Source organism: Crotalus tigris, unplaced genomic scaffold, assembly GCF_016545835.1.
Source record: "Crotalus tigris isolate CLP2741 ecotype Arizona unplaced genomic scaffold, ASM1654583v1 scf7180000020324.788712, whole genome shotgun sequence".
Lineage (NCBI taxonomy): Eukaryota > Metazoa > Chordata > Lepidosauria > Squamata > Viperidae > Crotalus > Crotalus tigris.
The window spans coordinates 365,427-383,323 of NW_024097964.1; the positions used below are offsets into that span (position 1 = coordinate 365,427).

The following is a 17,897-nucleotide window of genomic DNA, read 5'->3' on the forward strand; positions in this document are numbered from 1 at the left end:
AACTATGGCCAAAACATGTGAATATTTATCTGCTATGGCATTGCCAAATTGTTTTTAGCATATTATGTGTAAAGACGATTATATTTAGCACAATTACAAAGAAGGCATGATCATCTTTGGTGGTTTCTATGTGAAAGTACTTTCCATGAATAAATGTTTTCATTTTTCATTAGCCAAAATGTAATGCCAACTCATTCACAAGTGGTGGATTATGGGATAATTTTATTAGTTTTTCAGAATGCAGTTTTGGACTTCTTAATATGTTTGAGGGAAAAGCAACATGTATTGAGGCAATGCTTTCCTTGTATTTTTCTTCGTTTTTAAATAGCAGTTTTGGCATCAGAATCTAAAGCATTTTTGTAATTCATTTTAGCTCCCAATATCTTATTGTTTGGAACCAGTCCAAAAATTTGTAAGTTGAAGAAACTTTTCATTTCAAATTGGAGATGAGCAGACAAAAGTTAGATAGGAAATAGCATTCTGTAGAATTTCTCATAGGGAAATTGTGTATTTCCTTGTAAAGAGAAACTATCAACTCTTGTTATTAGTGAGAAGTACTGGAATGTTCTATTCTCTGTTTAGGAAGCTTCTATCAAACTGATTTAGTATCTGAACAACAACAAAAAGAAAACCTTACAATTCAAAGAAAGAAACTTGACTATGTGTTTGTCCTAATACTTTAAAGAGGTTTTCCTTTTGCTATAGTTAACTTCGTCAAAATGTAATTTGTGCTCTGTAGCCAGAGTAAAATTTTAAAGTGCTTCTAAAATGCTTCATGTAATATCTAAATATTGATATTCAGAAAACTTATCTATATTTGTATATGTCTAATTGTTGTTTCTAGTAAATGAACTGGAATTGTTATTGAGTTCCCAGAATGCCCTTCTATCAAAATTAAAAGAAGAATGTTGTCAATTGGCAAAGAAGCTTGAACATGTCACTGAAAGAAATAGGTAAAGAAAGCCTATAATTTTGTATATGAAGCTATTAGAAAGTATAAGATTTCCCTTTTATTTGTAAGTTCTGAAAAGAAAGCTGCTTCCCCATAGTAAGACATGTTAATTGCTGTAGATTTTGGCTGTTTGTGATCACTGATCTCTTTCCTTCCTGCTCTTACTCCCAATGAACATATTTAATATGTGGACAACAGCAGATGCTGATTACGGCCAATACACAATATAGACATTATATGGTCATACTAATGAAAATCGATGATTTATATCAATATATAATGAGTGTATAATCTTCTCTCTCTCTCTCTCTCTCTCTCTCTCTCTCTCTCTCTCTCTCTCTCTCTCTGTGTGCGTGTGTGTGTGTGTGTGTGTGTGATATGTATGTATGGGCTTCCTCCTAGCCTATACTATAAAAAGAATTGGTGATTCCTAATTGAAAATGAGAAAGAAGTAAACATTTGCGTATCACAGTAGTTGTAATCACAATATACCATAAATGCCGGCGTACAAGGTGACCCGCCGTATAAGATGACCCCCGTCTTTATAGCCGGGCCGCATTCCTAGAACGTCGTCTTATACGCCGGAAACTACCAGTATTTCTGGCGTATAAGACGACTTGGCGTATAAGACGACCCCCGTCTTTGGCACCGATTTCAGCGCTCGCGGAAGTCGCCTTATACGCCGGCATTTACGGTATGTGCAATGTTAGCTTTTTCTAAAATTACCATTTTTATTAACTAAATTAGCTGAATATTTTTAATACATTATGGATTGCAAATTGTTAGTCTTATGGACTGCCTAGATTACTTATGCACAAGGGCAGATATAAATCAGTTCTTAAATAAAGTTGTTTCTAAGGTACATATTCTTTGTAAGGGATAAATAAATACAACACATAAGGAATTGTTTACCCATTTTGGACACTGCATATTTATTTATGAATATGCACTCTATATGTCACCCTTGCCCCCCCCCAAAACAACAAGTATCTGATTCAGATTAAGTTACAAACATTCAAGGGACAATTATTTGTATAATTGGGCATTGAAATGCTATTGCTACAGTTGGCATCTTTTTTACTATACCTAATGCTAATCATGTTAATCTGAATAGAAGTGGAACCTTAAACTAAATGTTGTAGCAAGCAGTGCTTTTCTATACAGTCATGACATCTCCATCCTCACTGTGTTCAGTGTGCAAGGGGGAATGATATCCATTCTTGTTGAGAGAGATGGGAGTTGTAATCCATACCTGGAAAGAACATAGAAAAGACTTTTATAGAAAAATCTATAAATACCTACCAGCATCATTACAGCTTATAGCTAGAAACTCACTTGTACCTTTATCTCCTTGAAATTACAGAAGAATCTCCAGGGCAATATTCTTGAAGTAATTACTATATTCTTCCGTGTATTTTTTCCTGCAAACACCCTGTTCAAAAATCAAGTGGGTCTTATACAAGTGCAGTGTCTTATACACAGAAAAATAATGGTAACCTCCACAGCCAGGCCATGTGTGGGTTTGTGCAGGTGTGAAGCCCCTGTGGGCTTGCCACTAACGGAAAGGGGGAGGGGGCAAAATCATTGGCCAGCCAAACTTCTGGATTTGCCAACTTAGCTGTTCGACGCTCCACCAAACAGCTGATCAGCACGGAGAAACACGCATGCCAGAGCTTCTTATACAAGGGTGCGTTTTATAGGCGGAAAAATACGGTATTAGCAACTTTTTTTTGATGGAGATTGGAGCATTCTGCAACTGAGAATTAATTTTAGAGTGATTAATTTGATAACCTGTCAAATTCATGGTGAATCCATTTTGAAACTGCTTCTTTATTAAAATTTCTGTTGTGCAATACATAATTTGCTGGCAAAATTAATAATGATTGTGTATGAAACGGATATAGATTGGAAAATTTGTGGTAATAAATAATATATGTTTCTTATTCACTATGTCACGAATACATATTCTAAATACCAAGAAACTAACATTGACACTAACATTTATAAATAAGATGATTTGGAATATAATTAAAAGTTATCTCCTCAGATTATGCCTCTTAAAATAGAAGTTGAGCGTTTTTACAAGTATCAGACTGTTTATGCAGTGTAAACTTCATTTCTAGATCAATGATTCAAATTAAAATACAGTTAAGTGAAATACTTCCTTCATTTTTAGGTTTTGGCCTCCTTTGCTGTCTAGGATTATATCTATTTTGGTGCTATAGAACAATATTGACATTAACAGACCACTTTGAGATATTTCACGCAATCAAGGAGGCTTAAGCAAAGCTTCTTAAATGTTATGATTTTTAATACCAAAAAACAAAAGTATTTTCCATATTAAATATACTTATTTGTTGGCACAGTGCTTTTATTTATTAACAGATCAAAGAATTTTTCTACCATTTGAATCAAGAAAAGGATATAATATCTCAAAATATTCTTTGAAGTTTTAGTATATTACAGCTTAAATTTAATAAAACATAATGCATTAAGGATTACAGTTCTTTTGGTAAGATTGTCAAGAAGTGAATTATATTGATTAATATATAGAATATCTTGGGACTGATTATATTCAGGGTGTGTAAAGATGCAATTATCTTACACAAATAGATTGCAAACTAGCTTTATTGGATTTAGTTGTTACTTTAACTAATGTATAATATTGGTGGCAAATTGTTCAGAGGAATCTATAATAATAAAAAATTAGCTTGAGCAAAAATTTTCCCACATACATAGGCGGATCTTGGACATATTGAATTTACTCCCCTCCAGCTGCACATCTAGCTCTGTGTAACACATGGACTTGTAAAAATACAATTCTTTAGTGTTTTCTATATGTTTTTTTTTCCTTTGTTGGATTATCATGGTGTCTAAGGTTTGTGGATTGATGCTTGACACTATCTATTGTGTATTTGTGATTTGCGCTTTGTAATTAAGTGCAACAATGGAACTCCATTGGGTCTCATTATATATAATGGTTGGTTTAATTTGTTTCAATTCTATCTTGTTAATTGTAAATTGATCATTAAGATTTGAATTCTAATCTGTCACCAGGGTTGAGTGTATTGAAGCTAGAGAAATGATCCTGTTTTTAATCACCGATTATGAGAAACAAATTTTATAATTTTGGTGCACATTGCAGTCCATATATTTTAACACTGTTTTTATGGTGTTATAAATATTGTTAAATGACTTTTAGTGTAGTTTTACTGTTTCCCTATAATGGATAAATTATATTACCATTTTGGCAACAGTAGGCATCCAACTGTGTGAGTTTAATTGAAGTAAAGAACATGCACCCGGTTGAACTGTTTTTCTGCATGTTCAATTGATGCTGTATTGGATGACTGCAGTCATTACAGTTTTACCAGGAGTGTCTTGCAACACTAGAGAATCAGAAGGTAAAACTGAACTTGTGTGGAAAAGTGAGCCACAACTGTGATATTCTATTTTTTGTCCTAATCTCAAATCTTCAGAAGCTATCTTCAATTTAATTATATTATGCTTATGTTATACAGTATTAAAATATTTTGGGTGAAAATTTTTTATGTCTGTCAAAATTAAAGGAACAAAACTGGCTTTTAAAGCTAAATGTGTACGGAGTGATTTACAACAGCACTTTAAAAATGACTTATGATTATTTTTCATACATATAATCTTTACAGCATCCCCATGATCACGTAACCAAAATTTGGGTGCTTGATGACTGGTATGTATTTATGACAGTTGCAATGTCTAGGGGTTATGTGATCAGCTTTTGCGACCTTCAGAAGCCAACGGGGAAGCCAAATTCACTTAACAACCATGTTACTAACTTAACAACTGCAGTAATTCACTTAACAACTGTGGCAAGAAAGGTCATAAAATGGGGCAAAACTCACTTAGAAACAGAAATTTGGGATCAATTGTAATCATAGGTTAAGGACTACGTGTACACTAGCTTCTTGATGGATCAAGATTTACAAACGTTTAGTAATGCTACATTTTGCACCTGTGGTATTTCAGTAACATTGCTGTGCCTACACCACAAAGAAAATATGTGAGTGAAATGGCAGAATTGTGGGTTTAATTATTCGCTGCAGTAACTCTTTTATTATTTAAAATATACATTTTGTGACTCCAGTCTTCAAAATCACTTGTGTCATGCCATATTTTTAATCTGAGGTTCACAGAATTTTGTGGAAAGTCTTTCTCATGAAATTTGCTTAGGATTTATTTATTTATTCATCAATCAAATTAATATGGCTGCCCATGTGACTTGAAATGACTCAGGGTACCATACAACAAAAAATATAAAAACAATAAGCATGTCAAAAACAGATAAAACATAAAACACATAAGAGATTAGATCAGTAAGAAGGCAACCTCAGGATTTCACCAGTCCGCTAAAACCTCCAGGCCAGATGACCTAACCAGGTATTGAGGGACTTCTAGAAAATAAGTTGGGATGGAGATTACCACATTTTGGAGGGGGGGAATGTCCCATAATGCAGTTACCATGGCACAGAAGATCTGCCTCTTCAGGCCCACCTGATGTAGTTCCTACAGTTTTGTGGCACTGAAAACTATATCATCTTCCTGCAAAGTAAATAAAATTATATAAGGCAGTTTCTCATATAGATATTCCCTAGTGCAGTGGTTCTCAACCTTTTTAATGCCGCGACCCCCCAACCGGTCGTAAGTCAAGGACTAAACCAGTCATAAGTCGAGGACTGAACTGGTCGTAAGTTGAGGACTACCCAACCGGTCGTAAGTCGAGGACTTTCCCTGCCCGGGAGCGCTGCGCACATGTGGTGCCGCCCCCTGCGCCGGCCGAGGCGTAGCTGGCAAGCAGCAGAGACGGAGCAGGCCGACCACCGGCTGGGCCACTAGCTGGCCCAGCCCAAGGGAGGTAAGGCACCTGGCGGAAAAGGGAAAAAAATGGCGGACAGCCTTGCTTGGCGACCCCCGTGAAATGGTCGATCGACCCCAAATGGGGTCACGACCCATAGGTTGAGAACCGCTGCCCTAGTGCAGCGTTTCCCAAACTTGACAATTTTAAGGCATGTGGACTTCAACTCCCAGAATTCCACAGCCAGCAACGCTGGCTGTGGAATTCTGGGAGTTGAAGTCCTCATGCCTTAAAATTGTCAAGTTTGGGAAACACTGCCCTAGTGTAATGAACTCCCCCCCCCCAAAGTCTGTGGTTTAATTTATTTTAATTTATTTTATATTTATTTATTTACAAAACCTATATGGCTGCCTAAATCCCTCACAGTGACTCTGGGCAGCTTACAATGATAAAACCCTGGTACAAAAGCCAATAAACCCCCTCACCCCTGGCAACAATAGTTCAGCCATTTACATCATAGTGTCCTCTAAATTAGACTATAACACCTATTATCTAAGTCAGTGCTGGTCTAGATAGAGGCTTTAAGTTGCAGATTCTGATAGATTTATGCCCCCAGCTATGCAACAGTATTGCCAGAGTACTTTTTGATATTCCCTGTTCTGAAGAAAGATGGAGATGTGAAATATAGAGTTGTTAAGTTGATGATAATCTGTATGATAAAATCTGGAAACATCCATCATCAGTATTCTTAATTCTCTAGGTCGGAAATCAGCCAGCTTAGTCAGGAAAATGAGTATATCCATGACAGACTTGAGAAGGTGCAGAAAAGGCATGATGAATTGGAGGATCAGTGTATCCAGCATGGAAGGATGCATGAGAAAATGAAGCTAAGGTAGGGAGATTTATTAATTTATCCCTGTGTGGTTTACTATAACAAACCTGATGTTCCTATACTTTTAATTTCAAAAACATGATCAATATTTTAGGTAATTGCTTAATGTTTTAAAAATTTAATAGATAAGAAATTCAAATACAAATGCAGTCCAAATTATATTCAAATATGCTTGCCTCCAATAAATCATTTTCATGTCTTTGTCAGCAACTATATTTCAATACTTTTAAAAAGTATGTATATATAGGTATGTGTGTGTATGTTAAACATATATCTTATTTTGAAAAACCTCCCTATTCAGTTGAGGCAGACCTCCATATCACTCTGTGGCTATGATAGACAGGATTGTTACCTTTTAAACCAGTCAGGTAGACTTAGGTATGCCTCTTCATCTACATTTGCCATGAGACTTGGCTTCTAATGTATATATCCTGGTATTAATAACACAGAAGGATGATTGCTGAACATTTAGAATAGCTTAAAATATTAGGGGTTTTTTTAGTATCCAGGCTACTCTTTCCCTTTTTGCATTATTATTCTTTGTGTTCAATCACAAATCAACTTTCTTGCTTATTGCCTCTGAGGCAGCTGACCTTCTCTAACATGCCATCTGCAGTCACCCCTACATCTGTTTAAGAAATGCCACTTCTTCAGTTTTTTCCTCTCACTGAATTTCTAAATGTCTTACTTGCTGTTTATATATCTTGTCATTTATAATCGTTTGGCCTAATTTCCAGTCCTCTTGGTAATATTCATATCAGAACCTATTAAGTTGCAAAATGGCACTAATTTGTATTTACTACATTAGTGATTTAATCTAAGGTTTGCAATATTTCCTTACAAATATATTATGTACTAATATTTCAGATATTACTGCTTGTGACAATATGTGTTTACTTTGTCCCCTCAGAATAGAGGCAGTTGACAATCAATTCATCAAATGTTCCACCCTTCCATTTCAAACGTGTCATAAAGCTTGTTTTAGCTTTAATAAAGGAAAGGGAGATTTGACCTTTTTTCTCTTCAGATTTTTTTCTACCATACATTTATATCCTCACAATTGGTTGTGAAATAGTATCAGATTCTGTGTTCTATCTATCTTTATCAAGCAACTTTTATTGTTATTCTATAGCTCAGTGGTGGCGAACCTATGGCACGGGTGCCAGAGGCGGCACTCAGAGCCCTCTCTGTGGGCACGCACACCGTCGCCCCAGTCCTGGACCTTCAGCTGGGTTTTATAAAACCTTTTCGCTTTAGGCCTCCGCCGCCATGTGCAAAAAAAAAAAAAAAAAAAAAAGGTTCAATCAATCAGTCAATTTCAACTTCTCACGGGGAAAAAAAAGATCTTGCAAAGTTGGAATTGATTGAACTTTTTAGTCCCACCCAGTCTGCCGTTACCACCACAGCCACGCCCACCCAAATGGCCACACCCACCCGGCACCCGACGATGCATAAGTGAGTTTTGGGTTGCAGTTTGGGCACTCGGTCTCTAAAAGGTTTGCCATCACTGCTATAGCTGCTGGCTCCATAGATCCTTGGCTTTGAATTAGAGACTTCAATATTGTATAGTACTGTGGTGGTTTCTTTTGATCTCCCAATACAGATGAATTGCAGTTGCAGCCCAATTTAACCCAGAAGATAATCTGAAAGGAAAGAAAAAAAAATGTGGCAAGGATATGCACGTAATTCTTCTTTTTTTACCAAGATAAATAACAACTCCCAGAAATATTTGAATTTTGATGTGTTTAATCAGTTTAATAAGCTTTGTCTTCCTGTGCCCATTTCTACTTGGCCCAGTTTTTCTCCATTCTTGTTCTCCTTTACTTTGCAAAGGTTATTATTATTGTTAAAACTCTTAATAAAAATGTTATATATTATATAAAAATTATATAACATCTATAATATAAAGAGAGAGAGAGAGATTCTTACATATAGTGGCAGGGTATAAGATGCAGGCAGGAACAACATGTACTGAATGGCACAACCAAGTAACTGGCACGGTGTACAGGAACATCTGCACAATGTTGTAGCAGTGCCATGTGACAGCAACGTCAGGAAGAAGGAGTATGGGAATCTGGAGAAATACCAAGGCCTGAAGGAGGAAATGGAGTCGATATGGAAAGTAAAGGCCAAAATGGTCCCAGTGGTAGTAGGAGCCCTTGAGCCTCTGACTCCTAAGCTGGAAGAGTGGCTCCAAGAGATCTAGGAACAATGTCAGTGCATTTTGTTCAGAAGAGTGCAGTGCTAGGAATAGCTAAGATACTTCACAGAACCCTCTCAGTTCATCCCATGAAAGACAAATGTCTTTTATAGGGTGAGAAGGGAATGTTTTTATATAGAAAGGAAATGAGTATGGATTTGGTATAGAACAGGTGAGATCCTCAGCATAATTTTTGTCATAGCAGCAGTTATGGAATGCTTATCCAGTTCATATCAGGGTTTAATAAATGAAAGTCTGCCAACAGAACAAAATCAGCTGAAGCTCTGGATATCTCCATTGACTAATCTTCATCAACTGTGGTGGATGTAAGTAACTTTTCACTAAGCTATTCTATAGAAGCCCAGAACTACTTAAAAAGACAAAAAAAAAAAAAAAAAAAAACCACGACTTCAGTAGTATGGTACAAATTCACTAGTAATTTTTGTGTGTGTGTGTGTTCTGTTAGCAGAAGTACATATTGTCATAAACATGTTCTCAGCTATAATATATGGATATGAAAGACCACCAAGAGAATACATGCTTATCAAACACTAAATAAAAGTGGAACCAATCTTAATTGCCTTAGAAATGGAAAATTAGAGATGGAATTGGAAGATTAGAGATGGAATTTTGCCACAGAAAAAAAATCTGTTCTAGTTTGTCACTAGTGTGTCATATCTTGATGATGAAAACATTCTCTGAAATCAATTTTTAAATAATGGACAGGATCATATGAAAAGTTATACTTTTCAAATGTCCTGGCCCTAAATTATTTAGGGTTTTCTGGGACCTGCATCTTAGCTATGATCAAGAGAGATTGAAAACTTGAGCAGTTGGTATGGGAATAGCGTATCATGGTAAACAGAGTCTGCATAAGAAGGCAATGTGACCACATTATTTTTGATTTGAGTGTTTCCAAGCATTCTTCAAGGGCAGGCCCCTGGAAAAAATAGCTACATTAATTTAAACATGAGATAATTAAGGCTTACATCATTATGGTCATGTATGTCTCCTGCAGAAACAGGCACAACTGGTACACTGTGCTGGATCTAAAATTACCTCCAGGCTTCAAATCTGCTTCAGAGGAAATGCAGCCCAGTTCTGAATAGGGTATACCTACAGTTTCACTTTGTCATATCTGTGGCCAACCGAACTTCCATCTTATCTGGACTGAGTCTTGATTTGATTGTATACATTCAGTGTCTTGCAGTGTTTCAGAATATCATCAGTCAGAGAGAGGAGATCTAGCCCCATCTTTCTCCTGTACATGCAGAATAAGATTTTTCTATAAGTAGGAAGAAATTATTCTATTATAAATCGGAAATAAGCTTTCTTTCCAGCATTGAATATGACAGCTGGAAACAAGAAAAGAGGTGGTCATTGTCAGAAACTGCAGATGTTGGGGGAAAAGCCTAGTGTGCCAAATGGGAACTTTTGTGGGGTTGATTGCTCTACAAGCTGGAAGTACATTAAGCATCTGAATATCTTAAATGCTTCAGAAAACCAAAATGTTTGAGTTTAGAAGAGCACTCAACAATTCTGTGAACTTATCCTCCAAATCCATCAAGTGGTTAGAAAAATCTTCCAAAGCCTTGAAAATTCCACCTACTTTCATCTGAGAATAGGCAAATTGCAATTGTAGCTCCAAATCTTAAAGCATAATAGTAAATAGTTTAAATAGTAGATAGTTTAAACTAATTTAGGTCACTTATATTCTGGCCAGAAACAAAAATGTGTCTTGTCATGTTTGTGACTATGATTAATCACAATGAAAGTCATAAAGTTCTAAGCTACATCTGATGAGAAGCTTCACTGAGTTTCCTTCAAAACATTGGAGGAAAAATCAGCATTAATTTTAAAGTCACTTCTACCAATACAGATAGAATACAGGAAATAAATGAGCATATCACCATATCCTTTGTTGACTTATGGTCTCATTATGAGGTGGGGCTTTACTACATGGACCCAAAGAACTTTGCCTTCTCTTGGAGGCTGTCATTCAAGAAACCTGATGAATAGAGTTGAATCTGTTTGAATCTTTTATCTTCACTCAACCAGCTTCAGTCACATACGCTACTTGTATAGCAGCTTATAGTGTTGATAGAATAAAGCAGAACATGGATCATACCTCAATGACCAGTGTGTTATTTTTACCACACTGGTAAAAATTTACTATAATGTCCACATAATCACTGAAATGGCAGCACCTCATCTCTCCTCATTGAGCCTAAGACATCTCTCCACAATTGAGCCTAAGACAACAAAACAGTTATGGAAAGCGTTCATTCCTTAAATGTGGTTATCAATCAGATCTAGTCATACAGTCAAACATAAAATATAAAACAAACAAAAACTCAAATCAGTTCAGCCTAGCCCATTTTTTTAGAACTTACTTGAATTTTCAGTATTGTAATCATTGCTCATCCTAATTCTCACACCCTAAAAGCCTGAAAACGTCTCTTGTAATTATTTGTAATGTCATAAAACCAGAATTATCACAGTAAGAAAGTTATAATTGGCTGGGAGCGCCATAAATCCAGTTTTGACTTTAAAAAAAACCAAACACCTTACAAGTTAGTGATATTGGCAGAATTGCCTAATGCAATGAGATGCTGTATTTTCTAGAATGTTAAGTTTTGATTCCTGATTAAAAATACAACTGTATGGTTTTATAACCTCTGTCATGGTTAGATTGCTGAAATTATGTAAGTTCACTGGAATTAGTCAAAATGTTATATCTTTTCTTTTTCTTAGACAAAATAATATAAATTTGCTTGCACTCATGTGTAGCAGAATTAATGTATCAGTGCCTCGGGGAAAAGAGAGCTGTTTAAGACAAGAGATGGTGTTTTAAAAACAATTCATTTGTTTTTATTTCTATATGAATCAGTCACACATGTAATTAATACCAGTCATTTCCATAGCATGGTAACAATTAAAAACATCCCTTCAAATAATATTTTACATTCCATGGCTAGTTGACCTGGTGTTTGCAAATCCAAAAGAGGTTTTTGCTGTCTATGTAGCTTCATCTACTGTATGTCTATGAATATGACCAATATTTTGCTTTTAAAATTGGCTTCTAACACCTACTTGATCTCTTTTGAGTACCATAATTCAAACGAAAAGCTTAGAGGATTGGCAGTTTGGGGCAGATGTGTGTCTATTCCTCAGGCATCAGTGGCTGTAAGTTAACAATTAAAAAAAATGTACAGCCATCTGTGTAACAAGATGGCAGAGCTCTGCACTTGCCTGTTACTATAAATAAGAAAAAAATCTTGTCTAATTTCATAGATGTTAGATTATAAAGACTTGATGTGTCAAATGTGTATTATGCTTCTGGGTTGTATTGGCAGCCAAATACCTGGAGTGGTGGCCTTTTCAGAATTGAAGGCAAGCATATCATTTATGGAATCTATTTCACCGTGGTACATGTTATATTTGATACCATATTTTATAATGTTTTTATAGAAGTGAATTTACTAATATCCCCCTTCTTTACTCATTCTCTCATCTAACGCATGAGCTATAGCTCTTAAAGGAATCCATCAGATTCTATTGATTAATATCCTTTGCAGTTAGGTGTTGCAGTGAACATTTCTTAATTATAGAAAATATGTGGTTAACTCTACCTGAAAAATGAATTAGGAGTATTGTCTTGAATGGTTCATTAGACATGACTATATTTCTGATTATGATCCATTCTACTATATTTATGATTATGATCCATTCTATTATGGGATAAAGATCTCAAATATAGGACTGCAAAAGATCAAAAGTCTAATCACGTTTTTTCCCCTGACTTACCCACTACATATATATTAGGCAGCAGAGATATTATAAGAAGGAAAACCAGTGCATATTTCCCATCATCTCCCTATATTGAATCTATGCACATGTAAAGGCAGAAGGAAGGAGGAAAACAGCCCATCTGTGAAGGTCTCCTCTGCTATAGACAGAAAAGGCAGATGTCTTAAGTGTTATTATTTCATTTTGCAAATAACTTTTACAACTAATAAATTACGGTATAAGAATTGGATGCCTGTATTATTAAGCTACAAGTAGGTAGGTTGTCTACATTAAATTTTGGTCCAACCCCACTTTAATTTCATTTTGAAGTATTTTGATAGATTGAGTTGAATGAAGAATTAAGGATCATACTTTATTTATATGACCAGTACTCTTTAAGTTAAGGAAAGCAGCCAATCTAAGATCCAAGAATTGAGCCAGTACAATCTTAGCAGATTTATGGAAAGAAACCAGTGTAATACTAAACAAAAACAGCATGTCATATCCCACAATAAGCATCTAATTCACAAGCTACTTAAGAATTTGACCCTGATTATAAGTGTTGCAGAAATACTCTGCTTTTATTTTTAAGTATATGTTATGTCATAAATTCTGAATGGGACCCTCTTTGCTGATTCTAATAGCTTGTTTCGAATGGAGTCACTTGTCTTTAAATAATTGTTTTTTAAGAAGGTATTTAAATTTATGTCTAATTACTGTTTTCTCATTGTCTTCATTTCTGTATTGTGGATACATCTGTGTGTTTAAGTTCAGTTTCTGTGTGGTATCCCTCTGATATTTCAAGATGCACAGTATGATGTTTTGTAAATACTAGTAAGTGGCAGATCTCACACAGCAAATATCCACTTTGGGTATTTAACAAAATTGGGATCCTTCCATAGGCCTTATATGAACTCCAAATAACAGTAAAATCTAATTACCAACCTATTTGGCAGAGTTCTTTAAATGGCACACTGATTGTTTCTGGTTTTGCTTTAGTTGCTTTGTGACCAAAAGTACTCTGAAATCTTTTCTTTTACAAAGAACTTTTAAAACGTACAAATAAGTGGAATAAGAAATATTGTTGTGAAAATAATCTGGGTTGAGAAATATATTAAATGCATTTATGGATTGCATTGGTTACATGAAGCACTAGATTGTAAGAATGAGACTGGTTCCTATTTAATAACTTTTAAAATCTACAAGCAGTTTGTCTATACTTTTTCTTTTTTTTCCTTGTCTACTACAGAGACTTCTGTATAGCAGTCTGATACATGTGCAATATCTCTTAGAGCTTTTAAAATCATAATCATGCCTCTTTTGACTCTTAGGAAAAAATCAATGTTAGGCCATTGAGGGCTTGTAATACATTTTATCTCTTTCTCTAACCTAATTGCTATATACTGAATTGGTAAATTCCTCCTGTTTTTTACCCCAGAATCAAACAGACTGCCCTTGCCAGCCTGCCATACTCTAAATCAGATTGTTCTATAGCTTTGACTCTAATGGAACAGTTCTTAGTGTCTTTCTGAAATAATATACCGTAAATGGCGGCGTATAAGGCGACTTCCGCAAGCGTTAAAATCGGCGCCAAAGACGGGGATTGTCTTATACGCCGAGTCGTCTTATACACCGGAAATACTGGTAGTTTCCGGCATGTAAGACGACGTTCTAGGAATGCGACTCGGCGACAAAGACGGGGGTCGTCTTATACACCGGGTCGCCTTGTACGCCAGCATATACGGTAATACTGGCATTGACCGTTTTGTAGCTATCTTTTGGACATCAGTATGCAGGTAAATACTGAAGGAGTTGAAATGTGGCTGAGAATATAGAAATGTAGAAATATTGCAAAATCCACAAATCAAAAAACCTAAGACCTTGATACAAAAACCTTTATTTCATTAGTAATCTAAACAATATTGCTAGCTATGGATTAATAGGAATATGATGTTCCAATGTAATGGATAGATATTGAACATTCACCTAAGTTGAGCCTTTTAATTTTTTTTGTAATATTTTATTAATTTTCTAATTTTACATTTAAGTATTTAAAAAGCAACGTGGTGGCTGGGTTAAGCGATAATTCAATAATATACAAAAATCTTTAGTACAAATCTCAAGCTACTACATCAAATATTTCCTCTCTTTTTCCCTTAATATCTACTGTCTCATATTTGAACTAATACAGTTCTTATTATAATTAAGTAAAAATAGGATTGTTAATTTATCAATAACATTTTAGTTTATACATATCCTAGTTACTTTATCATTCAATCTTTATAGACGATCAATGTTCTATAATTAGTTTTTCCCAATTTTTAGTTTCCCATTAATATTTAAATTTAACATTTGATATTTATAATTTCCAAGTTTTAGGTAACCAAAGTTTCCTTTATCACAATTCATAACAAAGTCTAATATTCAAGATACACATCTTATCTATTTGAGTATATTCTATTTCCCACCATCTTACATCATCTAGTTAATAATATAGTATAACATCCTTATTTTCAAATGTCTTAAATTTAATGATCAAAATTTCCCCTATTTCAACATCAAATATTTCCTCTTTTTCCCTTATTATCCAATGTCTCATATTTAAGCTAATACAGTTCTTATCATATCAACTAAGTAAAAACATGTTTATTACATCTATCAATAAATTTTAGCTTATACATATCTTAATTACTTTTACATTCAATCTTTATAGACAATCAATATCCTATTTATTTGTTTTCCCCAATTTTTAATTTCCCATCAATATTCAAATTTAACTGTTAATATTTATACTTCCAAGTTTTAAATGACCAAAGTTTTCTTTATCTCAATTCATAACAAAATCTAGTATTCAAAATACACATCTTGTCTATTTGAGTATATTCTATTTTAAATAGTAATATAAAATCCTCTCTAATAAATCAAAACCCCAATTTTCTTCAGCCTTATTCCGGCTTTCTTCCTTTGCCAGCTCACCATGTCAGTGCTTTTAAGTCATCAAATAGAGACCATCCAGTCACCATTTTTTGGGAAGGACTAGCAAATCATCTCTTTATTATTCCAGATCCCCATAGTTGTCCTGATATGTTTGTCTTCCCTTCGGTCTGTTCTTCTTGCTCCTCAAGTTTCTTCTGGTTTATATAGAAAGTCTTTTCCATTTTCAGTGTTGTTAGTCCCTTTTCTGGATTTTCCATTGACTATATTTGTTGGTCAGTTGAATCCTCTGTCATAGTATTTAATTGTTCCACTTCTTCTGTTATGTTCTGCATAGTTGATTCTTTAATTGTAGTCAAAATTTGGGTTCTTATATCTAGGCTGACATCTTGTTCTTTTCTGTAGTATCTTATTTCATCACAAGCTGAAAGAATGGTTTCATGTATTGCTTTCAACATAAAAAGAATCTTTTCCTGGTCTTCATCCATATTCTCTTAATAGTGTGTTAAATTGAGAGCTTTAAAGTCAGAAAATGAAAATAATTTTATAACTGAGTATAGAATACAGCTGAGTTTCTTACAGCTGATATTTGTCAAGGTTGAAAAAGTCTTATCTATAGTCTGGGCTTCAAGCCAAGTCTTGTTTAGACAATAACAAGTTGTAATATCAAATGTGGCCTCAAGATGTCATCAATTCTGTTTAAAGTCCAAAATTTTTATAATCCTTTTTCCAATTTTATTTCTTTTTTGTAAATAAAAACCAAAGTCTTCAGTAAAGATAAGAAATCTTTTGTTCCCCAAATTTTAGAAGCATATAAATCCAGTTAGATTAAGGTTATTCTTTCAGTGTTTTAACTCCCCTGGATAGTCGGTCGCTGCTATTCTTAGAACTTAGAAGTTCCCTTCCCTTTCGCCTTACAGGGGGGAAGGTACTTTGGGCAGAAAATACTTAGGATTGAAAAGAGGTTCAGATCTCACCCAATCTCATCCGCGCTGCTTTAGAAGTGCCTGGTGGTAAGTTTGACTTCGGCTGTCTGCAGTCTATTGACGAGCCATATTTCTATGGTCGATCTTTCATTCGCCAGTTTGGAGGGCTGCCCTGGATCAAGCAGAAGGGCTACCGCCCTCCTGCGATCAAGCGGGGGTCCCTTACTTGCTTGTCACTCCTACAGGGCGACTCTTGACCCTTTCCAAGGCCCCCAGCAAACCGAACGTGGAAGACGGAGCTTGCCTTCCAACGTCCGCGGCAGCCGTGATGGCAAACTTGAAGTCCTAAGTTGAGCCTTTTAATTGAGTATGCAAATAAGGGACTGGTCTTTTAACATCTCTGGACTTTTGTTTAAGAGCAGCGAGACATTCCAGGTAGTATATTTCTTAGGGACTGTTACATTTCTCAAGTGACTAAAAACACTCACCCTTCAGCCTTATGCCTAGCAACATACCTGAGGCAAGCTATAATCCCAAGCAAAGCACTGCCTGCCTTGTCTTATTGCTTAATTATTATACCTATTTAATGCTACTTAGAACATTGTCAGCTGTTGAGAAAAGGTAATTATCACTAGTCAAATGACACACTTTTTTGGCTGCCTTATGGATACACATTTTACTGGTACCTTGATACATAATGAAGCCTGATAGCAAAACTTTTGCTTGTCTCTACTTCAAGCCCCAGCTGTTTCTCTGCTAAATTCATCCCATCTGTCTCCCCTTCCGTAAGGCTGTAGGCAGTATAGCATAAGTACAGAAGCAGTTCAGTGCTATTTTGGATAAACATAGCTGAAATTTGAATCCTTGCCATTTGCAATGCACACATTTTGTTTTACTGCTGTAAAGAGAGCTGTCAAAATAAAAACTACAAGGATAATTCACTGAAATGAATTCAAAGGAAGATTAAAGAAGAACTATATAGCTTGTATATGTGCAAATGGATGACCTATTAATTGCATACAAGAAGTACTTTGATCGGTTATGAATTTAGGCTATATCTTATGCCCATTGTTTAAGGATTAATAGTATTTCATTATATATGGTATAGGCAAATTACAGGAGTTGACTTTCCCTTAATGCTGTAATTGGCTGGATAATTGGATCAATCCAAATCAAGGCTAAGATCCATATTTTCATTGATACTGCATTATTTCAGGAAATGGAAAATGTTGCTGTTTGTCTGTCTGTCTATCTATCTATCTATCTATTTATTTATTTATTTATTTATTTGAAAATTTTTATTTTTTAAAACATACAATCATTTATAAAAATACAATAAAATTTTAAAATAGAGAACCCCCCCCTTACCC

General features: G+C 35.1%; 1 protein-coding gene across 3 annotated transcripts in view; it reads left to right on the top strand.

Annotated features, from left to right (window-relative positions):
- The window catches only part of SDCCAG8 (SHH signaling and ciliogenesis regulator SDCCAG8), a 111,323-nt gene that overhangs the window by 67,648 nt on the left and 25,778 nt on the right, over window positions 1–17,897 (top strand). For all 3 annotated transcript variants that reach the window (XM_039366464.1, XM_039366465.1, XM_039366466.1), the window contains 2 exons: window positions 845–953; window positions 6,547–6,678. In XM_039366464.1, the coding sequence (XP_039222398.1) occupies window positions 845–953; window positions 6,547–6,678 (241 nt within the window). The remainder of the gene's footprint in view (window positions 1–844; window positions 954–6,546; window positions 6,679–17,897) is intronic.